Genomic DNA, 25,611 nt, shown 5'->3' with positions numbered 1-25,611 from the left:
GTGGATATCACAGACTTTGTACATCAGGAACGAATCCCAGCAGTATTATTAGCACTGGACGCTGAAAAGGCATTCGACCTGGTTCACTGGGGGTTTCTTTTTAAAACTTTACGGATCATGGGCTTTGGGGAGTCCTTCTTAGTATGGTTGCGGAAGCTGTATGAACACCCTTTTGCCAGGGTTAAGGCCAATGGTGGATACGGGGCCCCTTTTGAAATACAGAGGGACGCGACAAGGCTGTCCCTTATCCCCTTTATTTGCACTTTTCCTAGAACCTTTCACCACTAAAATCTGGGGGGCTGCGAACATCAGGGCCATACAGGGAAGATCGACTCAATCCAAGATCTCCCTTTTTGCAGATGACATTATGCTTACTCTAACGGAGCCCGACGTATCTCTGCAGGGGGTGATTGAGGAGCTGAGACTTTTTTCTGCAGTTTCTGGAATGCGGGTCAATTTTGATAAATCAGAATTGCTTAATCTGACAGTCAGACCTGTTGAAGTACGGGTCTTGCGACAGGTTTTTCCCTTCAAGTGGGCTTCTTCTTCCCTTAAATATTTGGGGGTCCGACTGGGTGCCCATAATAAACAGCTGTTTGATCTCAATTATACATCAAAAAACAAGGGAGTAACTGGTACTACTTTTATCACCAATATGAATTCCAGAACCTTGTAGACAGTCAACAGAAATTTTTTTTATATATATGTCTGTAGGACCTCTCAACTAATGAGTCTGTTAAACATACAGACTCAGACTTGGGTAAATTGTCCAATTACTTTATTGTTCAAAAAATCAGAGTTTGGTTTTTTTATGTTTTTTGTTTTTTTAGACCCAAACAAATAATTGCCAATAAAATGCTCAAATTAATATCTCCATGTACTGAACGAAACCAGAAAACAATGAGCGCAAAACACTCTGCAACAATTTTGTTACTCAGAAAATAGTGGACTCCTGATATTTGAAACTGATGTAACGAAAAGTACTCATCTGTTATGAATGTCCCATCTGTTATAAATGTCCCGACACGATCGTGTTTCGGACCACACCGGGTCCTGCTTCAGGGGCAACGGCACATCCAGAGAAAGGGTCTCCAAAACAATTCTTTCACAGTTCCATTTGATTTAAATTCTTTTTACCAGCAGTCAGCGTTCTTGGCTGCAATTTAATAAACAACATGGCGGATCCTCCGGTTTAAATATATACACGCCAGAAGTGAAACTACCACAGGGCAAGCCCTCCATTCGGTCGTCAGCTGATATGCAGGAACGGCAAACATATGTCCACCATCAGGTCGTATATTAAAAAGGGGGCGGGGAGTAACCTTACAGCAATTATTGAGTGACCAAATCAATGAATACTTATCACATAGCACAGATGAATTTTATCAGAAGCAAATAGTGTAACATACTGGTCAAGACGGGACTAAAATAAGCGAGTACCAATTTATCTTCTCATTGAGGCCCGACGGATCCACAGAATTTAAACGATGAATCCAAAAATGTTCACGTCGATTGAGATAAACCTGAATGTCACCACCAGGGGTACCCTTTTGTGCCTGTTCTAAAATTGACCAGTGCAGGTCTGTAAATTTGTGGCCCAATTGTGTACAATTTTGGACTAGAGGTGCAGTGAGTTTGCCAGTCTTAATGCAACTTCTATGCTCGATGAGACGCGTTCTGATCTTCCTTTTTGTGCGACCAACATACATTTTGTCACAAGGACATTGGATCACGTATATCACACACTCTGAGTCACAATTGGTCAGAACAGACTGTCGTACCACGATCTTAGAATTAGGCAAACTCCATTGAGTCCCCGTCCTTGCCAAACTGCACATGTCACATTGTCCACATTCTTGATGCCCCCCGTAGTGGGGGACATACGTGTGGATTGAAAAGCAGAGTGTACTACGAGGTCCCGAATATTGGATGCTCTAGAAAATGCTAATCTGGGAGTAGAATCAAAAACGCTATATAGAGCAAGTACTTGCCAGTGAGATTTTATAATCCTCACTACCTCTTGACTGCAGGAGGAGAAACATAATACACACATGAGGTCCTGGCTAAAAGGTCTTTGCTGATATTGAAGTAACAAATCGCGATTTGCAAACAAGGCACGTTTGAATGATTTTTTAATTATAGCATTAGGATATCCTTTTTGGATGAAGCGTTCTTTTAGCTCACCAGCCTGTTTGATAAATTCTGCTTTGTCCGAGCATATCCTACGCAGTCTTAAAAATTGAGAGATAGGAAGACCATCTTTTCTAGGGTGATAACTGGAATATTGAAGGAGATGGTTGCAATCTGTCTTTTTGTGGAACAGTGTAGTAATCAGCTTCTGCCCATCCCGCTGAATCAATATGTCTAAAAATGACACAGTATTTTGATGGTACTGGGCAACAAACTGTAAGTGAGGATTACACTGATTCAACCATTGTAGAAAATCCAAAAGATCTTTTTTGGACGCCTGCCAGATACACAGGACATCATCAATATACCGTCTCCATAGCAAAATCTTGGAGTACCATCTCGAAGGGTATAGGTGTTGAGTCTCAAAATTAGTCACATAAAGATTTGCGATATCGGGAGCTACAGTGTCCCCCATCGCTACTCCTTGGATTTGAAGATAAAATGTTTCATCAAACTTAAAAAAAGTACTTAAAGAACCAATTTCAACAATTCCAGGAGAAAACTGGTGGGGATCCTGTGAGGGCGGGGGCGTGAGTGTAAAATCCCTTCAACCAAAATCAAAGATTCGTTCTGGGGTACGTTGGTGTATAGTGAGGTTATGTCTAAAGTGACCAACCAGCAGTTTTCTGGTAATGGTGGTAATTCTGACAATAGACGTAGCATATGTGCAGTGTCTTGGAGAAAGGAAGCAGCCTCCCTTACAAAAGGTTTAAGAAAAAAGTCCAGCATATTTGAAAGGGGCTCTACAATTGAGCTTCTACCCGACACTATAGGACGCCCGGGTGGAATTTCCAAATTTTTATGGATTTTGGACAAAGTGTACAGGACTGGATGTCTCGGATGCGAAACCTTCAGGGCGCGTGTTTCTCTAGACGTAAGAAACCCCCTGTTTTTTCCTTCAAGAATCAAGTCATCAATGCTATCCTGTAACTCAACAATCGGATCCGAAGTGAGCATTTGGTAATATTTAGGATCGCTAAGCTGGCAGTGGATCTCAGCAACATAATCTGTAGTGTCTTGTATAACAATTGCCCTGCCTTTGTCTGCAGGTTTGACCACCACTTTGGGATTGTTGGCTAGCTGTTTCACAGCACAGTATTGATCATAGGAAGAATCTGGGGCATAATGTCTGTTTCGATGTAGGGAACCACTCTATTTTAAAACAGGCACATAAGGGTACCCGTGGTGTATTTGTATTTTGTATTTGTATTTATTAAAATTTATTAATCGCCTAACACTTAAAAAGGCCTAGGCGATATACAAAAATACATACATATTAAAACAAAAAACATACAGTGAAAACAAAAATATTAGTTTCACAGAAACCAAAACAATAATACCAGATGTTATTGGTGCATATAATATTAAAACAACTCTGCAATTTTACCATTAAAATCACAATGTTAGTACATCATTTTTACAGTGAAAACAGAATGATGATATTCATACTGTTTATTTACTATTAAATGGTGGTGACATTCAGGTTTATCTCAATCGACGTGAACATTTTTGGATTCATCGTTTAAATTCTGTGGATCCGTCTGACCTCAACGAGAAGATAAATTGGTACGCGCTTATTTGAGTCCCGTCTTGACCAGTATGTTACACTATTTGCTTCTGATAAAATTCATCTGTGCTATGTGATAAATATTCATTGATTTGGTCACTCTCAATAATTGCTGTAAGGTTACTCCCCGCCCCCTTTTTAATATACGACCTGATGGTGGACTTATGTTTGCCGTTCCTGCATATCAGCTGACGACTGAATGGAGGACTTGCCCTGCCGTAGTTTCACTTCCGGCGTGTATATATTTAAACAGGAGGATCCGCCATGTTTATTAAATTGCGGCCAAGAATGCTGACCACTGGTAAAAAGAATTTAAATCAAATGGAACCGTGAAAGAATTGTTTTGGAGACCCTTTCTCTGGATGTGCCGTTGCCCCTGAAGCAGGACCCGGTGTGGTCCGAAACACGATTGTGTCAGGACATTTATAACAGATGGGACATTCATAACAGATGAGTACTTTTCGTTACATCCGTTTCAAATATAAGGAGTCCACTATTTTCTGAGTAACAAAATTGTTGCAGAGTGTTTTGCACTCATTGTTTTCCGGTTTCGTTCAGTACATGGAGATAATAATTTGAGCATTTTATTGGCAATTATTTGTTTGGGTCTAAAAAACAAAAAACATAAAAAACCAAAAACTGATTTTTTGAACAATAAAGTAATTGGACCAATTTACCCAAGTTTGAGTCTGTATGTTTAACAGACTCATTAGTTGAGAGGTCCTACAGACATATATATAAAAAAAATTTCTGTTGACTGTCTACAAGGTTCTGGAATTCATATTGGTGATAAAAGTAGTACCAGTTACTCCCTTGTTTTTTGATGTGTGTTTCACAGTTTGGAGGTTTCTGGAGTAAAGTCTAGGGCTTATTTAGTGTGATTGATCTCAGTTATAAACATCTTGTTGCAGCTCTTCAGACTAATTTGCACCAGTGGGCGAGACACACTTATTCATGGTTGGGGCGCTTAGCTATTGTAAAGATGATTGTTCTCCCTAGATTTTTGTTCTTAGTCACCACAATACCCATTAGTATACCTACGTCTATACTTAAACAATGGCAGCAAATTCTCTGTGCCTTCATTTGGCGTAAGAGACCTCCTAGGGTTGCTAGGGCCCACTTATACCTCCCTAAATCCAGAGGGGGATTGCATTTACCTAACCTTATGTGGTATTATAGTGCAGCTCATCTTAGGGCTTTGGTTGCTCTGCATAGCACTCATGATGTCCCCCATTGGGTTACATTAGAACAAGGCATAATGGGTTCCATCCCCATATCAGCGATCCCTTGGCAACCCCATTCTACATGGGGTGCTATTCCTCTGATTCCATATGTGCTATGTACTACTCTTCAGATATGGCGTAAATGGAAATTTCTTTTCGTGGGGCCGGGGGATTATTCCCTATTGTCTCATATTTACTAACACTATCGTGCCTCTTTTTGAGTCTTCTACTGCCATTAAATCCTGGAGGGAAGCTGGGATACGGCGAGTGGGGCAGGTTATGCAGCAGGGAACATTCTCTCGCCAGCACAACTCCAGGACTTGTATAAGGGTGCTGATATGAACTTTTTACTTTATGCCAGGGTTTATCATTTCCTTCACAAGGGGTTACGAGTGCAATCACTGAGAAACGCTAATACCTTGTTTGAAACCTTTTGCCAGCATGCTTCCTCCATTAAGGGCATAATTTCCAAAATTTATGCTCTTTTTAATGGTAAAAAGGAGGTTACGAATAAATATAGATCTCTCTGGGAATTGGACTTCAGGGGCATTTGGAAGACCATGAATGGGATGTCATTTACACCATGGCCCATAAATGTTCCTCTTCTGCTGGATTACAGGAAAACTGTTATAAACTATTGTATTGATGGCATTATACACCTGTTGTGCTACACAAGTATTACCCAAATATATCAAACCAATGCTGGAGGGGTTGTGCTGTTTTGGGCACTTACTATCATATCTGGTGGGTCTGCCCACATATCCAGAAGGTTTGGCAACAAGTATTTCAGTGGATGGCGCACATACTACATATGACCATTAATGCCCAGCCTTGGCATGCGCTACTGGGTCTTCCTTAACAGAACATAACACTCACACACAACGGTTCGTTTTGCAGGTTTTTATTGCTACAAGGGTGGAAATAGCCTTACATTGAAAACAAATGAGTGTACCTAACTTGGCTAACATTCATAATCGACTATTCTCTTATCAATTGGGCAGACTCACCGCTGTACATCAGAACCGTCTGACAACTTTTCAGAGAACGTGGGAGCCTTATAAATTGTAGTTGGATGCTCAGATCTAGCTGGGTGTATTATGACTCACGAGACTAGTCAGAATATTTTTATGCTTCGTCTTCTAGAACTCTCTAGTTATGCCTGACCTATTGTTCCTACACACTTGCTGCTTCTTGCCATCTCACATTACCTTCATGCTTCTCCTCACTAGCCTTTGCCATCATTGACTTTCTCAATCTCAATATGAATACCATGTCTGTTTCTCCGGTAGGGGGTGGGGAGGGGGAAGGTCGGGGAGGGATGATGCATTATACAGCTCTAATGCTATTGTCATTCTACTGTTGCTAATATACTGCTATTTCTTGTTATTTGCTATACTCTTGGCAAACACGTTGATACTGTTTTGGTATGTCTTAGACTGTTACGGGTCAGACTGTATACTGTTTATTTTTATACTGTTGTTGGTTTGACAATAAAAACAAATTACACACAAAAAAATCATGTCTATCTAAATGTTCTGTGATTTTATTCTTTAACAGTTTCCATGATTTTTCAAGGCACTGAAGTCAGGCTCACTGGTCTATAGTTTCCCAGATTTCCCCTAGAGTCCTCCTCTTTTTTTTTTTTTTTTAAATTCTTTTTATTAGTTGTAGTGCACAGAGCTGAACAGATAGACATCTAGATCCATAATAGTGTACAGATGACTTTCCCTGCAAGACATATTTTAACTTCCCCCCCCCCCGATCCCCATCCGATTAACTGCACATTACAAGAAGCCGTATATGAGAGTGTAACAGTCACATTGGAAATAGATTATTACTTAACAACATGAGTAGCAAATGCTTGGTGGTGTGATTGATTTTCAACTAGAGGAGTCCTGAAATATGACTTGTTGGTCCTTAGGTAAGTGTTGTACAAATGATCCCCATATTTTCGTGAAGGCTCCTTTTTTTTCGGGGTGTGGCTAGAAGCCACGTACGATAATCCAGCTGCATCAAGATGAACATATCAGAGTACCAAAATTCTATTGTTGGCGCCGTCTGCTGAATCCAATGAGTCAGTTAACATTTCCTCACTTGCCCCATTGCTTTACAAACCAATAAGTGACTATTCTCTCTCCAATCAGTGTCCGCTTCTCCTATACCCAAAATGGTCAGAGCTGCCATGATGGGTGGCAGTCCCTCCACTACTCCTGCCATATATTGACTCACTTTTGTCCAAAAGTCTTGTATTTGGGGACAAGACCAAAGACCATAAGTCAAGTTCGCTGGGTATTCAGAGCATTTAGGACATGCAGGGCTTAAGGCAATATGCATTTGATATGCTCATAGCGGAGAAATCGTGACCCTGTGTAGTATTTGTAAATATTTTTCCCGCCCCATGGCTGTTGGTATTGCTTTGTAAAAGATTTGAAGCGCCTCTAGGAGGTAGTCTATATCTATCCTAACATCTAGGACTTTACTCCAGAGCTCTGCTAGCACCCCAAGCCCATTACTGGGTATAGCATCCTGTAACACTTTTTATAAAGAGAGGCTAAGGATTGTTTCTGTGTTTTAAACAAGGACAGGAGCCTCTGGAAGGGGCCTACTTTTTTGCCCTGCTTCAGAGTTCCAAAGCTTTTGTGCATGAAACTGGCCAGTTGAAGGTAGGATAGGAAATCCTGGGGTTTCCACCCAAAGTGCTCCTGACATTGAGCAAAGGTAAACATTTTTTGGGTCTGTTGATCTATAAGATCAACAAAGGTGCCAAATACCTGTTATGCCAAGTTTTGGAATAATTGACTACTGGACCCCGGGAGAAATTTAGGAGTACCACATACGGGTAACAGTAACGGGGCCTGACATGGTAACATCATGCATAATCTCATGGCTCTCCAGCTGGCAGCCGTGTCTGCCATAAATTGACAGGATATTGTCTCACATTGGTACTGGGAGGTTTTTGGGTGCTGCGTGAAGTACATAATGTAAATCTAAGGGGCTCGCTAGTCGACCATCCAAAACAGTGTCAGAGAAGCAAGCGGACCCATATAGCCAGTCCCCGACTGAGCGATTCGCACATGCCAAAGACTAATATTAGGGAATCCCCAGCCTCCCTGGGAGACTGGGGTCATCAGTTTCCTTAAAGCTATCTGCGATTTATGATTATGCCATAAGAAGGTGATACAGAATCTGTTAAGACTCCTCATGTCTGTGGGGGATATCACTAATGGCATGGTTTGTAGGACGTATAGAAATCTGGGGAGTAAAGCCATCTTGAACAGTGCTATCCGGCCTAGAAGAGAGAGAGGGAGCTCCATCCAGTTTAGTCACTTTCCTTTCCTTATCTTCTCTAACACTGGAGGAATGTTCACGACGTACCAGAGAGCAGGGTCCCCTGCTATATATATATTCCCAAATACTTAAGAGAATTACCCACCCAACGAAGAGGGATATCTGGCCATTTGGTACAGAGATGACCCAGGATATCCAGCACCTTGGATTTGTCCAGATTCAATTTAAGACCCGAAAAGGATCCAAAGTCTGAGAATGCCTTCAATATATTCAGGAGCAGGGTGGGTGCTTGCAGGACAAAAAGCAGAATATCATCTCCAAAGAGGAAAATATTAGGTAGTATCAGACCCATCCAGAAGCTGCCTCAAATTGTGTAGCAGTGGTTCCAACAATAATATGAACAGTAAGGGGGACATTGGGCACCCCTGACGGGTACTTCTAGTTAATAGAAACGGCTTGGACAGGCATCCATTTGCCATTACTTGTGCCCCTGGATTGGAATATAGAACTTGTATCACCTGTAAGTAAAACTCTGCAAATCCCAAATAAGAGCCCTTCTATAATAATAAATCTCCCATTGGGATCCACAATAGATTTTTGATGTTGAAAGGAGATGGATTTGTGAGTCATGATCGCTACGCCTCTACTATGTGAAGTTCCCTGGGCGACAAATCTGATTAAACCCTTTCTTTTAAAGTTTTAGGTGAGCGTTGACTCTCATATGTGTCTCCTGCATAAAAATGACCGTCCCTTTGATCCTATTAATATTAGACAAGACTTTCTCCCTCTTTATCGGTGTTCCCAGCCCCGCTACATTCCATGACAAATATTTCACCACCTCAGTCATTACTAATAAGGGTTAGGATAGGAAGACAGTCATGTAATGCAAATATATCTCCCTGCTGCGCTTTCGCACCCTTCAACAACCTTAACCCACCGGAATCAGTGGGGCCATGAAGTAAGACTCCGGCATTGATACTGTGAAGCGCCATCTACTGTGATAAAATACATATTGTGTGTATATATATATGTCTCCCCTCTTTTTTATAAGGCTTCCAAGCAGTGCAACCTCCCCTTCCCCCTCCGAATAACCATATAACAAAGTGATCCATTCCCTTTGTCGGGAGTCACAGTGGGAGCATGTGGGTGCCTCTCCCCCATATAAAGGTAACAAACATACAACCCCACCGGAAAGAAAATCAGCCTTATGGGTACCCATGGAACAAACACGAAATACGTTGTGATACCTTTATAACTACATAACTCTAAGACCTTTCAGTGTTAACCTCATAAACAGAGTAATCACGTTAATTAACTGGTAACTGAAAAAAACATAACAGACTTATCCCAAAGCTACTGAAGGTACAGCGTGAGGTCCCTTGTTTGAGTGAAGTGGGTTTCTTGGCCTGCTAACATGCTCAGGCTCGTGAATCAAAGACTGCACTGTATCCAAATCTTGCCGGGGTGATCAGGTATTGCTGCTCATCGGGTCATCTTGTAGATACTGTTCCGCTGCTTTGGGAGTATTAAAGAATTTGATCCCAGACTCCGTCCACACCTTGAGCCTCGCTGGGTAGAGAATCGCGAAGCAAATGTGTCAATTAACCAGATTTGTACAGATTGGCGCGAATGCCCGCCTCAACTGCGTCACATTATTAGAGAAGTCTTGAAAAATAAGCAGACATTCCCCCTCATAGTTTAAATCCTTTTTTTGTGGTACGCTTGCAGAATCTGTACTTTATGTGAGTAGTTTAAAATTTTTGCCACAACCACTCTGGGTGATTTTCTTTCTGGTTGTTTAGTCCCAATCCGGTGCGCATGCTCCACTTTTAGCTGGCCCACGAGGTCATGGAGGCCCAGTTCGGTTGGCAGCCATGATTCCAGGACCTGAGGTAAGCTATAGTCCTGTATATGTTCTTCAAGACCCACGAAGCGGAGATTCACCCGACGCGACCGGTACTCCAAATCATCAATTTTGGCTTCATAGGCAGCTATCAATTTCTCCAGATTTATCACTTTTCCTTGTAGGGCGATCGTGTCGTCTTCTACTACATGCACACGGCCCTCCACTACCTCCATTCGGGTATTGTAGTCCGCCAGTGAATTTCTCACCTCTGCTATTTATGATGATAATTCATCAAATCGGGGGGTCAGTACTGCCACCATTGCCGAGGTAATAGAGGCCATGTTCGCCTCATTTCGTGCATTTTCCGGGCTAGCTGGAATGGAAGCGGCCATCTTGGTGTCAGGTTTGGCAGCTTTGTCCTTGTCTTTGCGCGGTGGACGGGTAGTCATGCCATCCCAACCCGTTTACTTTTAGGAAATTTATCTGGTGTTTTTAATCCGCTTGTCAAGACCTCTCACAGCAATTTTCGCCAAGAACTGTGATGGGACGACTTTGCAGGAGAGAGGCACTCAGAGCACAAGGTAGAGACGTCCTCACCGCATCACATGATTCCCTGGAGTCCTTTTTAAATATTGTGGTAACATTGCCATCCTCTGGTCTTATGGTACAATAGACAGTTTTAATGATAGGTTACAAATTTTTACTAATAGGTCTAAAATTTCATTTTTGGGTTCTTTCAGAACCCTGGGGTGTATACCATCCGGTCCAGATGATTTACTATTCAGTTTGTCAGTCTGGCCTACTACATCTTCCAGATTCATCATAATTTGGTTCAGTTCATCTGAAGCATCACGCTTGAAAACAGTCTCCGGAATGGGTATCTCCCCAACATCCTCTTCATTAAAAACCAAAGCAAAGAATTTGTCTTTCCGCAATGGCCTTATCTTCCCTAAGTGCCCCTTTAACCCCTTGATCATCTAATGGTCCAACCAACTCCCTTACACGCTTCCTTTTTTCGATATGTTTAAAGTTTTTACCGGTATGTGTTTTTGCCTCTTCAGCAACCTTAATTTAAAATTCTCTCTTAGCCTGTCTTATCAATGTCTTACATTTAACTTGCCAATGCTTATGCTTTATCCTATTTTCCTCTGATGGATCCTTCTTCCAATTTTTGAATGAAGATCTTTTGGCTAAAAAAGCCTTTCACCTCTGTTTTTAACCATGCTGGCAATCATTTTGGCCTTACTTCCACCTTTCTTAATGCATGGAATATATCTGGACTGCGCTTCTAAGATGGTATTTTTAAACAATGTCCATACCTGTTGCACTCTATTTATTTAAAGACTTTTATATACCGGTATTAGTGGGGACATCATACCGGTTTACATTCAAACATATAAGCTTGGAAAATACATATTAACAGGGAGGAGAAACCTGGAAGGGGATCAACAAGATGCAGTATGGAAATATAGATAAACAAAAGCAAAAAAGAAACCTTAACATAAGGCATGTAATGGTCACATTGTGAGGGGCTTTTGGGCTGACAGGGGAAGATCTATTCAGGATATGCTCATTTGGATCTATTCTGGATAAGTGCGTTTAAATAACCAAGTTTTTAGGTGCTTTTTGAATTTGATCGTGCATGGTTCAAGACGTAGGATGGGTGGCAGGGAGTTCCAGAGTGTGGGACCAGCAATTGAGAAGGCACGGTCGCGTGTGGAGGAAAGATGTGCTATTTTTAGCGAGGGTACAAGTAGGGTGCTTTTGTTGGCAGTTCTGGTGGGTCGAGTAGACTGGGGAGAGTTGAAAGGAATGTCAAGCCATTTAGAGTTGTGGGCGTGAATAGATCTGTGTACTATGGTTAATGTCTTGTAGTGAATGCGGGAGGGGATGGGGAGCCAATGGAGGTCTCTGAGGATTTATCTTTGTAGCTGCACTTTTCAATTTTTGGGGTTATTTTTTTAAATAACTATTTTCCTCATTTTGTCAAAATTTCCCTTTTGAAAGTTTAGTGCTAGTCATGGATTTACTTACTGTCCCCCCTTCCTGTCATCAACTCAAATTTGATCATGTTATGATCACTATTGCCAAGCAGCCCCATCACTGTTACCTCTCACCAGATCCTGGTCTCCACTAAGAATTGGATCTAAAATTGCTCCCTCTCTCATTTGGTTCATGTACCAATTGCTCCATAAAACTTTCATTTATTCCATCCAAGAATTTTATCTCTAGCATGCCCTGATGTTTCACTTACCCATACAAATACAAATAAAGTTCAAGGTTCACTTACCCACACAAATACAAATAAAGTTCAAGGTTCTTATTGAAAATATTGTTTTTTACGTTACGTTATGCTTTACACTCCTTGTTATTTGTAAACCGGGTTGATGTGATGCCTATCATGAAACTCGGTATAACAAAAACAATAAATAAATAAATAAAATAAATAAATAAAATACATAAAAATACACAAAGGGCTCCAGGGGCGATCCGGGTAACTATAGACCAGTGAGCCTGACTTTAGTGCTGAGAAAAATAGTGGAAACTATTTTCAAGATCAAAATCGTAGAGCATATAGAAAGACATGATAATGGGACACAGTCAACATGGATTTACCCAGGGAAGTCTTGCCTAACATCTGCTTCATTTTTTTGAAGAGGGTTAATAAACATGTGGATAAAGGTGAACCGGTAGATGTAGTGATTTGGATTTTCAGAAGGTGTTTGACAAAGTCCCTCATGAGAGGCTTCTAAGAAAACTAAAAAGTCATGGGCTAGGAGGTGATGTCCTTTCGTGGATATCATGGTGATATTAAGTCGGAGGTCCCAAAAGTTAAAAAAAGTAAAAAAAAAAATTTGAAATAGGCCCTCGGCTTGAAAACCGGACGCTCAATTTTGCCGGTGTCCGGTTTCCGAACCCGTGGCTGTCAGCGGGCTCGAGAACAGACCCCGGCAAAATTGAGTGTCGGCTATCAACCCGCTGACAGCTGCCGCTCCTGTCAAAAAAGAGGCGCTAAGGACGTGCTAGTGTCCCTAGCGCCTCTTTTTACCGCTGGCCCTAATTTTAATAAATTAAAATACTGTATCACGTGCACAGGAGAGTGGCCTGTGCGCTCGCCCGCTCTCCCGCGATTTTATTGTATCGGCCCGAGTATAAGAACATAAGAAATTGCCATGCTGGGTCAGACCAAGGGTGCATCAAGCCCAGCATCCTGTTTCCAACAGTGGCCAAACCAGGCCACAAGAACCTGGCAATTACCCAAACACTAAGAAGATCCCATGCTACTGTTGCAATTAAGAGCAGTGGCTATTCCCTAAGTAAATTTGATTAACAGAAGTTAATGGACTTCTCCTCCAAGAACTTATCCAAACCTTTTTTAAACCCAGCTACACTAACTGCACTAACCACATCCTCTGGCAACAAATTCCAGAGTTTAATTGTGCGATAAGTGAAAAAGAATTTTCTCCAATTCGTCTTAAATGTGCTACTTGCTAACTTCATGGAATGCCCCCTAGTCCTTCTATTATTTGAAATTGTAAATAATCGATTCACATCTACTCGTTCAAGATCTCTCATGATCTTAAAGACCTCTATCATATCCCTCCTCAGCTGACTCTTCTCCAGCTGAACAGCCCTAACCTCTTCAGTCTTTCCTCATAGGGGAGCTGTTCCATCCCCTTTATCATTTTGGTTGCCCTTCTCCATCGCAACTATATCTTTTTTTAGATGCGGTGACCAGAATTGTACACAGAATTCAAGGTGAGGTCTCACCATGGGGTGATACAGAGGCATTATGACATTTTCCATTTTATTAACCATTCCCTTCCTAATAATTCCTAACATTCTGTTTGCTTTTTTGACTGCTGCAGCACACTGAGCCGACAATTTTAAAGTATTATCCACTATGATGCCTAGATCTTTTTCTTGGGTGGTAGCTCCTAATATGGAACCTAACATCTTGTAACTACAGCAAGGGTTATTTTTCCCTATATGCAACACCTTGCACTTGTCCACATTAAATTTCATCTGCCATTTGGATGCCCAATCTTCCATTCTTGTAAGGTCCTCCTGTAATGTATCACAATCTGCTTGTGATTTAATTACTCTGAATAATTTTATATCATCTGCAAATTTGATAACCTCACTCGTCGTATTCCTTTCCAGATCATCTATATATGAGAGAGAGAGAGAGACATACACACCAGTCCAAGTACAGATCCCTGAGGAACTCTACTGTGTACCCTTTTCCACTGAGAAAATTGACCATTTAATCCTACTCTGTTTCCTGTCTTTTAACCAGTTTGTAATCCACGAAAGGACATCACCTCCTAGCCCATCGCCATGATATTAAGTCGGAGGGTGCACAGAAAAGCAGTTTTTACTGCTTTTCTGTGCACTTTCCCGGTGCCTGGAGAAATTAGCGCCTACCTTTGGGTAGGCGCTAATTTCTGAAAGTAAAATGTGCGGCTTGGCTGCACATTTTACTTTCTGTATCGCGTGGGAATACCTAATAGGGCCATCAACATGCATTTGCATGTTGCGGGTGCTATTAGGTTCGGGGGGGTTGGACGCACGTTTTGGATGCGCTATTACCCCTTACTGAATAAGGGGTAAAGCTAGCACGTCCAAAATGCATGTCCAATCGCGGGTTAACAGTGAGCTCTGCCGGAGCGCACTGTACTGTATCGGCCTGTCTGGTATATTATTTTTGTTTGACCTTTTGTTTTTGTTATATGTATTTTAATTTTATTGTAAATTACTTTGATTGTATATCAGGTGATAAATCAAATTTTAATAAATGAAACTAAATAAGAGAATGTGTTCTAAAGCAGTGTTTACAAACCAGTGTGCCTTCGACCAGATCAGATGTGCCATGGAAAAGTGCCATCCAGATCGGCTCTTTACCTTTATGGTTTGCACCTTGCAGCAGCTGTGGCTTTTAAACATGTAGGAACTCCTTTCTGAGAACATGTGTAATCATGCATACCTTTCTTCCTAGCTACAGCATGAGCCCTGGACTGTGGTAATTAATCGGTAAATAGGGAATGGTTATTTACCATTTCAAAGAATACTAGGACTAGGGGACAATCCATGAACCTAGTAACTGGCATATTTAAAACAAATCAAAGAGAGTATGTTTTCACTCTGAGCACAATCAAGCTATGAAATCTGTTGCCAAAGGACATGGTTAAGGCAGCTAACATAGTGGGATTCAAAAGCAAATTGGACAAGTTCCTGAAGGAAAAATCCATAGACAGTTATTAGCCAGGTAGACTTGGGAAAGCCAGTGCTTATTCCTGGAAGTAGGATACAAGAAATAAATCAACTATTGGGAATCTGCCAGGTACTTGTGACCTGGACTGGCCATTGTCAGAAACAGGATGTTGGCTTCGATGGACCTTGGTCTGACTTAGCATGGCACTTATTATCGGGCCGATACAGTAAGGTGCGGTAGAAAGAGGTGCGTTAGGGCCGGGCGCACCCGCGTTTGCCGCATGCACAGTTCGGATCACATACCGCTCGATACGCTATTTAAATGGCATGCAAATGCAAGCCGCGTCCATGAAGCGCAATCCATTTTACTGTATAGGTGCTTTATACAGCGCCTATACAGTATCCTGGGTGCACTGGTTCCTGTCATTTCAAATGTCATTTCAAATGACATTTGAAATGACAGGTACCAGGAAGTGGATCCCAACTTTAACCAAAAGAAAACCTAAAATCCCCTCCTCCCGAAGCGACTCGACATGTAAAGTATTGTGAATAAGTGTAACCAAAGTTAACTTACTTTTTCTTTCTTTCAGCCCTTTCAGCCCTCTCTGCCCTCCTTGGAGGCGCGCACCGCAGCTCCCCTGCCTCCCGGGGGCAGCCGGTGGCGAAAGCGGCTTCCAGCGGCCCCCGCCGGCGAAGACGGATGAATGCACGCCCGTAGTACACAGGCGCTCAAGCCAAAGAAAGCACATGAACGGGCGTGTGTGACATCACGGCGTATGTTCATACGCTTCGCTGGCTTGAGCGCCCAAATTGACGGGCCCCCAAGTCGGCGAAAGTGTATGAACGGGTGTGCGTGATGTCATGGCGTACGTTCATACACTTCGCTGGCTTGAGCGCCCAAATTGACGGGCACTCAAGCCAGCAAAAGCATATGAACATACGCCGTGACGTCACGCACACCTGTTCATACGCTTTCGCCGACTTGGGGGCCCGTCAATTTGGGCGCTCAAGCCAGCGAAGCGTATGAACGTATGCCGTGACGTCACGCACACCCGTTCATACGCTTTCGCCGACTTGGGGGCCCGTCAATTTGGGCGCTCAAGCCAGCGAAGCGTATGAACGTACGCCGTGACGTCATGCACACCCGTTCATACGCTTTCGCCGACTTGGGGGCCCGTGCACTATGGGCGTGCGTTCGTCCATCTTCGCCGGCGGGGGCCACTGGAAGCCGCTTTCGCCGCCGGCTGCCCCCGGGAGGCAGGGGAGCCGCGGTGCGAGCCTCCGGAGGGAGGGCAGAGAGGGCTGAAAGAAAGAAAAAGTAAGTTTAAGTTTACTTTGGTTACACTTATTCACAATGCTTTACATGTCGAGTCGCTTTTCGCCTGCCTTGCTTCGGGAGGAGGGGAGAGAGGACTGGGGCTGCCCGGAGACCGGCACCCATGGACGCGGCCAGGGCAGGTGAGTGGGGGCTGGGGTAAAGTTTGCCGCCTACCCTTACCCCTGCCTCTAACGCAGGGGTAGGGGTAGGCGGTAAATTAGCAGGTTAAACGCGTGGCTAAACTGCAGGTTAAAAAGGCGATAGGCGGGGCGCACGTTACTGAATGGGGGGGAATAGCTAATCCGATCGTTTACATATCATATACATGCCGCGGGCGGAAAGGGTTACCCGTTGATTTAAAGAAGCGGTAAGGATGGGTTAAAAGGGATAGTGAATCACAGGTTGGACTAACGCGGCCAAATTGTGAGTAGAAAGCGGGTTAGAAGCAGGGTAACCGCGGCCACACTTTACTGTATTGGCCTGATTGTTAGTATGTAGGGTGTGGATAGGTGGGCCCGGTTTTGTGCAGCACACATTACACACAGCACTGTCTCCTCCTTTGAATCCTTCCAGTCTTTGTCATATTCCCAGGCTGCATGAGATGGAGAGAGAGTGAACTCAGCACTGGCTGTGACTTACTGTTTCTGTTGGGAACAGCAGCAGTAAAGGAGCTTTATTAGCCACATGTGTCAGCCACCATAACTGAACTGGCTGCCCATACTACCCAGACTTCTGCCTTATCCTACACTTGTATATAGAGGGGCCATTGTGATGGATTTTATGTGTATCTCTGTCTCATCTCTTCCTTTGTTTTAAAATTTGAAAGAGAGACTAGTGGCGTTTTCAATGCTTCCTTGGTTTTTTTTTTTTTTGTTGTTTTTTTTGGTCATACAAGTCCTCCCCATGTCGGCAGTGCCAGCTCTGTGAAGGCTGGTGTGGCACACTGCATTTTTGTTATCATAGGTGGGGCCTGGTCTTGAAAAGGTTGGGGAAAAACTGTTCTAAAGAATAATAAACAAGCCACGGATTTTTCCTTTTTGCAAGAGCAGTAAAATAACACTATTTTTTTCTTAAAGTAAAATGGAATTATAAGTAGTCACCTACTCAACTTGCACAGAAACAGGAAGCAAATAAGTGCACATATAGCAGCCTTAATAGCTCAGAACAGCCAAGAGTGCTATGAAAGATGCTTCAACACTGCTTTCCCAATTTCTCCTGCTGGCTGGATGCAGTCTGCAAAGGGGACAGGAGGTAATTGCATGGGTGGGTAATTTATGCTTGGGTTGGGGGAGGGAAGCCAGATGTGCTGTGATACCTACAGTACCTGAATGTAATCTACTTTGAAGTGTCAAAAAACAGAATATAAATCAAAAATAATATGAACAAGGCTGGCCTGGGATCTACCGCCTTAGAGAAATGAGTAAAATTGTTTTGCATTGACATACTGCAAACACTCTTGAAGGTTACTGCATTGAAATCAGCAATTGTGGAGCTAGAGCTGGGTACTTACGGACAATATCATGACTCTAGTTTCACATTTAGGAAACTTTATTCCCATGATAATTTGTATTTATTTGTTTGTTTTGTTTTTATATACCGACGTTCGTATGGTACATCACATCGGTTAACAATAAGTAAAATTTAAGGTACAAAAAATCACATTGTAAAATACAATAAAACTTCAAACTATATAAATGTATACAGGTGTTGCCAAAGTAATACATAAAGTGGTTGAAAAATACTAATACCAGTAAAATAAAAATACAAAAAATAACTTTAGAATTCTGGTGATGTAGGGTTGCCATTGCCAACTTTCAAGCATGAAAATTCTGAATAGTTGGAGATGCTGTATAATATCTTCAAGATTAGTGTCTTCATATACATGGCTTTTATCACTGCTGCTTCCATTTTGGAAACACATTTTAAGGCATACTACCCCTTAAAATAAACCATACTGCCCAGCACTAAATACCCACAACTATGGTTACCAGCTGTCCCTTATTTTCAAGGATTGTCTCCTAATTTAGAGATTTGTCCCTAGAAGGGATATGTCATGTCCCTAATTTTGGTAGGTAGCAACCTTTTTCCTAATGTGTAGACAGATGGACTCAGTTCCAGTGGGTTATGCATCTCTGCCAGCAGACGGAGACAGAACTAGCTGACATTGCAGTATATATACTCCTGCAGCGACATCAGCCTGCCAGTATTCTTCATCTCCAGCAGATGGATGTGCATCTCCCAATGGGGATTGATTCTTGTTTTTTCCCTGTTATGGAAGCCATTCAAGAATTGATTGATCTTGAATGGGATGCTCCGGAGGCAAATTTCCAAGGGGGTCGGAAAGTGGAAGGTCTGTACCCCCTGGATCCAGTGGTAAGAGAGCATTTTGGTTTTTCGAAAGTGGATGTGCTGGTCTGTGTCACCCCTAAGTGGATGACTATTCCCGTGGAGGGAGGAACGGCCTCGAAGGATGTGCATGATAAGAGAATTGAGGCTATTCTCAAACAAGCATTTGAAGCAGTGGCAATGACATTGCAGATAGCTTCCTGTTGTGCCCTGGTGGCTCACTCTTGTCTGCTTCTTTCTCAGGTGGTTAATGATTCTGGGGTGAACTCCAGAGTAGTTAAGGAACCCGCTGTCACCTTTTTAGCAGATCTGCAGAGACTCATGGTAAAGACTCCCCTTCTTCTTCCGCCGCACAGGAATCTGTTGCAGCAGGGGCCTGTCCTTCATGAAGATCAGACTCTATTTTGTCTTATGGCATGGGCCTTGAAAGGGCTCACTTGTTGAAGCGTGGTTATTCTTCTGCGGTGATTGCCACTTTGCTATGTGCTCAGAAGTGCTCTATTTTCTTAACCTATGTGCGAATTTGGCGAGTGTTTGAAGCTTAGTGTGAGGATCAAGGTGTTCTTTCTCATTCAGTGAAGATCCTGCTCATTTTGGAATTTTTATGGGTTAAATAAGAGGATTGTCCTTAATTCCTTGAAGGTATAGATTGCAGTTCTTGTCTGTTTCAGAGGCCAGGTCAATGGTGAATCCTTATCGTCTCATCCTGATGTGGTTTGTTTCTTGAAGGAGTAAATGTAACCTTTTTCTTCTGATTTCTCGTCTTCCTCTTCCCTTTCATTTTATGTAAACCGATGTGATGTCCATACAAACATCGGTATATAAAAATGTTTAAATAAATAAATCTTCCCTTGCAGTTACCAGTTGCCTTGTGGGGTCTTAACTTGGTGTTGGATTTCTTGGCCAGTCCTATGTTTCAACTGCTGCATAGCCTTTCCTTGCTGCTTTTGACCTTGAAAATTGGTGTTTCTGGTGGTGATATGTTCTGCGCACAGAATTTCCAAGCTGCAGGCCCTGTCTTGCCAGGAACCATTTCTTCAGGTTCCTGGCAAGCTACAGTATGCGCTACAGCTGCATACTGTTCCCTCTTTTTTGCCTAAAGTGGTGTCAGCTTTTCACTTACATAATCCAGTCCATTTCCTTGCCATCATTGAATAAGGAGAAAGATGCAGAAGAGTATCGCCTGTTGCATCCTTTGGACATCAAGAGACATGTCATGCAGTATCTGGAGGTTTCTAAACATTTCCAAAAGGAAATTTGTTTCTTACCTGCTAATTTTCACTCTTGTAGTACCACGGATCCATCCAGACTCCTGGGTTTTGCCTCCTCTCCAGCAGATGGAGACAGAAAAGTTTTTGACTGACACTGCCCTATACCTTGAGGTGCCACCTACAGTCTGTCAGTATTACACTGTACCCAAGTGTTAAGAACAAAATGCACAAACTATTAACAACTTTATCTCCTAATGAGCAGAGGGGAGCGAGAACCTGCAACTCCAAAAACCCTGCCCTCATGGGAGCAGAACTGTTGTGAACTTCAGAACAAATCTGCAGCACAAAAAAAAAAACAAACTACTGAATGAGCAGACTCTCCATTTCCCCAACTCTGAAATGGGTGGGACTCTGGACTGATCGTGGTACTACATGAACAAAAATTAGCAGGTAAGAACCAATTTTCCTTTCCCTGTACGTACCCGGATCAATCCAGACTCCTGGGATATACCAAAACTTCCCTACGTGGGGTGGGACCTTGAGAGTCTCGCTCAAAGCACACCTTGTCCAAACCCTCCAGAATTCAGGGCCTGGACATCCAACTGATAATGCCTGGCAAAGGTGTGCAAAGACTTCCAAATAGCCCCTCTACATATCTCCTGTGGCGAAACTTGCTGAAACTCAGCCCATGAAGCCACTTGCGACCGGGTAAAATGCACCCGAAGACTGACTGGAACCAGGCAACCCTGAACAATGTACGCAGAGCCAATAGCCTCTTTCAGCCAGTCTGCGATAGTGGCCCTAGGGGCCCTGTGCCCCTTCTGGGGCCACTCCACAACACGAAGAGGTGGTCCGACAAGCGGAAGCTGTTTGTAACCTTCAAGTAACGCAACAGAACCCGCCACATGTCCAATTTTCGCAAATTCTTAGACTGAGGATCACAGCGGTCCAAGTTGGGAAAGGAAGGGAGTTCCACAGACTGATTTAAATGAAGAGGATACCACCTTAGGAAGAAAGGAGGGAACTGTCCTCAAGGAAACTCCAGTATCCATAATTCTTAAGAAGGGCTCCCTACAAGACAAAGCCTGAAGCTCCGACACCCACCATGCTGAAGAAATAGTCATGAGGAAAACAACCTTTAATGTCGTCCGCTTTAAGGGCTCGAAAGGCAAAGTATATAGGGCTCTGAGCACCAAATTCAGGTTCCAAGAAGGACAATGATTCCGGACCGGAGGAATCAAATGCTTTGCCCCCCCCTCAGGAAACGCACCATGTCTGGATGTGCAGCCAAAGCTGCTCCTCATACCTTACCATGGAAACAACCCACAGCCACCACCTGGACTCTCAGAGAGCTACAAGATAAACCTTTAGCCAGACCAGCTTGTAAGAAAGCCAAAACATCCCCCACCGAGACCCAGGTAGGCTCCACCTTGTGCTCCATGCACCAAGACTCAGACTCCCCATACCAGGGAGGTAGAGGTTTTTCTAGACTGCAAAAGAGTAGCAACCACCGCATCCGAATAACCTTTACTCTTCAGTTGCTACCTCTCAAAAGCCATGCTGCTAGACAAAAGCGATCTGCCCCTTCCAGACAAACAGGCCTCTGGTGCAGGAGATGCGGTAACAGACGAAACCTCAGAGGGTCTTCTACCACTAGGTTGACCAGATCCGCAAACCACAGATGCCATGGCCATTCTGGAGCTACCAGCATTACTGCGCCCGAATGAGCTTCTACATGATGTAACACCTTGCCAACCAACAGCCAAGGTGGAAACACGTACAACAGGATATCCACCGTCCAGGTTCCCGGCATTGACTGAAGAACTGCGGGGCTTTGGCATTGTGGAATGTCATCATCAAGTCCACCCTCGGCTTGGTCCACTTGTTGCATATGCAACAAGTGTTGTCTGAGAGCTCCCACTCTCTGGGATCCAGTTGGTGTTGGCTGAGGAAATCCGCCTGAACATTGTCTACGCCGGCAATATGAGAGGCTGCTATCCTGTCAAGGTGCAGCTCTGCCCAACTGATCAAATCCTGGGCTTCCTGTGGCACCAGTCGACCGTTAGTTCCTCCTTGGCGATTTATATAGGCTACCGCCGAGGCATTCTCCAACATGATTCTGACTGATCTCCCCCACACCAATGGAAGAAGAACCTGCAAGGCCAATTGAACACCCTGGTTTCCAACCTGTTGATCAACCATGAGGGCTCCCTGACTGATCATTGGCCCTGCACCGCTCTCCCGTGATAAACCGCTCCCCAGCCGGAGAAGCTGGCATTGGTGGTGACCACTGTCCAAGAGGGGATTTCCAAGTCCACACTCCAGTGCAAGTTGTCTGGGAAGAGCCACCAAGCAAGGCTGGAATGTGCAGATTCCGTAAGAGGAAGTGGAAGCTGAAATTGTTCAGAAACCGGATCCCACCGGGAGAGTAAGGCTGACTGAAGAGGTCTCATATGAGTAAAAGCCCATAGGACTAGCTCCAGAGTGAAAGTCATCGAACCAAGGACCTGCAAGTAATTCCAGACCCTGGGAAGATGCTTGACTTGCATCACCTGCATTTGAGCCTGCAGCTTGGCAATCCGCTCCTCGATGAGGAAAACCTTGCCTAACCGCGTGTTGAACAGAGCACCCAAAAACCTCAAGGACTGGGAGGGAACTAGATGATGCTTGGCCAGATTGACTATCCAATCCAACGACCTCAAGAGATGAAGGACCCGGTGCACTATGTCTGACAGAGAGCCCAACTTCACTCAAATCAGCCAGTCGTCCAGGTAAGGATGAACCAAAACACCTTCCTTCCAGAGCCCTGCTGCCACAACAACCATCACTTTGAAGACTCTGGGCGCTGTAGCGAGCCCGAAAGGAAGGGCGCAGAATTGAAAATGATCACCCAGGATTGCTAACCTCAGGTACTTCTGGTGATCATGCTGATATGCAAGTACGCCTCAGTCAGGTCCAGTGAAGCTAGGGATTCCCCTTTGTGGACCGACGCAATCACTGACTGAATAGTTTGTATTCAAAACCGAGGTACCCGGAGAGACTGGTTGACTTTCTTCAAGTTGAGGATGAGTTGGAACGTGCCTTCCTTCTTGGGCATTATGAAGTAAATGGAATAGCGGCCTTTTCTTTGTTCTTCCAGGGGAACTGGCACAATGGCTCCTAACTCCCTGAGGCGTCTCACCGTGTCCTACACCGCTAGATGTTTTTGTTCATAAGAGCACGGGGGAACCTGAAAACGAGAAAAATCTAAAGCGTAGCCATGTTTTTATGACACTGAGGATCCATTGGTCCAAAGTTAATTTGGTCCACTTCTCGTAAAAGAGAGCCAACCTGCCTCAAGACTACCGGAATGGAGGAGTGAATCAGCCTCGTCTCATTGGGAGGACTTCTCCTCCCACACTCTGGGAGGCTCCATCTCTGCCAAGGCGTCGGCCACAAAAGGCTGGTTCCAGGAATACTGCTTGCCCGAGCCCTGCCTAGAAGAGGAACCAGACGATCTGGAGGTCCAAAATTTTCTATTTCCTTGAGAGCGAGATGGGAAGGAGCCTCTCATCTTGAGCCTATCCTCCGGTAGCTTGTGGACCTTGTTCTTCCCCAGAGATTTAATGTTTTCCAAATCCTTTCCAAAGAAAAATTTGCCCTTGAATGGCAAGGAACCTAGCTGAGCCTTAGAAGAAACATCCACAAACCAGCTCCTCAGCCAGAGGAGTCTGCGGGCAGAAACAGCCGAAACCATAGACCTGGCTGACGTGCGAAGTAAATCATACAGTGCGTCCGTGCTTTAAGCCACTGCGGCCTCCAGCCACCCAGCATGGATAGCTTTCACCTCCAAGAGGGACATGCCCAACTGTAAGTGCTATACCCAGCGAAGACTTGTTCTCAGCACAAAACTGCTACAAATAGCAGCTTGCACCCCAAGAGCTGAAACCTCAAAGATCTTTTTAAGCTGCATTTCTAGCTTCTTATCCTGGAGATCCTTAAGGGCAGTCGCGCCCGTTACTGGGATGGTGGTGGTCTTGGTAACCGCCGACACCGCCGCATCCACCTTAGGAACCCGAAGGAGATCCAGAGCCTCTTGAGGCAGAGGGTACAACTTATCCATCGCCTGACTAATCTTCATACCTGACTCCGGAATATTCCACTCCCGAAATAATAGGTCCGTGATGGACAGATGAAAGGGGAAGGACTGAGTCAGACCACGGAGACCCACCATAACCGGATACATGGCTCCCATCCGAGAGTCGTCTTAAGGTGCCTCAATACTCAGTTCTTCCAGAACTATGGGAATAAACAGACCCAGCTCATCCTTGCGAAACAAACGCATCACCTTAGGGTCATCCCCCTCAACCACTGGGGTGCCCTTCAAGTGCTGATTTTGAATCTGGTTACCCAGATTTGTATCTGCCCCCTGAGGTTCCTGCGGCCACGGCTCTTCTGATGCCGAAGACTCCAACGATGAGTCCCCCAGCAGGCTGAGAATGCGCAGTTCTTGGGGACGCCTGGATTTCGCGACCCCTCCTCCCGCTGGGAGTCTAGGTCTCTTGGGGGCTGAGACCCTCTCCTTGCCAGGAGCTGCGGCTGAGACCTCCTCCTTGCCAGGAGCTGAGGGCACCTTGGCAGGTTTGAAACTAGCACCCCAAACCGAATGTCTTCTAGCTGCCTTCCTGGCTTTAAAAGCCTTATGAAGCAGCAAGACAAATTCGTCGGAGAATGAAGAAGAGGAATCCAAAGCCAACCCTCTGGGCCCCCCAAATCTGAAGGAAATTTACCCCTCTCCCTCTAGAGGCGCCTGGCTGCGGGAATAAGGAGGGGAATTCCTCTCCCCTCCCGCGGCAGACGCGGATGCCCTAAAGGCCGACCAAAATGGCCTCCATTCCCGCACTCACCGGGAATGGATCTGGAGAGGGCTGCTGCATTTGCTTGAGCCTCCCAGGCTTCCGACATGCCATCAAGTTGCCCCCCATGGAAGCTCCCGAGGAGCCGCGCCCCCACCCCGGGGAGGCACCTGAAGCAAATGCCATCTTGGGAAAGCCATGTGCACACATTCCCATACACACAGCAGGCCACGCCATCGGCATCACTACAGAGAAAAAATGAAGAAAAAGGGCAGCAGCAAACAGCAAGCTCTGGGGGAGCGGAGAAGTCCCAGTAGGAAATCTTTCCTACCTGCCGCCAAAGTTCTTCTTCTTTTTCTTTTTCTTCAAACAAATCTTAAGGCTCCTGAACCCTGGATCTGCTCCCCTGCAGGGTGAGTGAGCCAAGCTCCTCTGTAACACCCTGGTCGCTGCCAACATTTCAAGCTGCAGGTCCTCAACCCTCTGCTCCACTGCCTCAACTACCAGGGGCGATGGTCTCACCAGGACCTGTCAACCCCCTGGGAGGCTTGGAAATCTTCCTTCTTGTATCTT

At 44.4% G+C, this 25,611-nt stretch overlaps 1 protein-coding gene across 1 annotated transcript in view; it reads left to right on the top strand.

Moving 5' to 3' along the window:
• TCTN3 (tectonic family member 3) overlaps positions 1-19,243 on the top strand; it is a 66,154-nt gene extending 46,911 nt beyond the window's left edge. Inside the window, exons 15-16 of the mRNA XM_029607951.1 lie at positions 14,279-14,320; positions 19,236-19,243. Coding sequence (XP_029463811.1) covers positions 14,279-14,320; positions 19,236-19,243 — 50 coding nt within the window. The remainder of the gene's footprint in view (positions 1-14,278; positions 14,321-19,235) is intronic.
• Positions 19,244-25,611: the final 6,368 nt, after the last annotated feature.

The sequence above is a fragment of the Rhinatrema bivittatum genome, chromosome 6 (genome assembly GCF_901001135.1).
Source record: "Rhinatrema bivittatum chromosome 6, aRhiBiv1.1, whole genome shotgun sequence".
NCBI classification, from domain to species: Eukaryota; Metazoa; Chordata; class Amphibia; order Gymnophiona; family Rhinatrematidae; genus Rhinatrema; species Rhinatrema bivittatum.
Note: the sequence above shows the minus strand (reverse complement) of the source record. Positions and strands in the feature narration are given on the sequence as shown.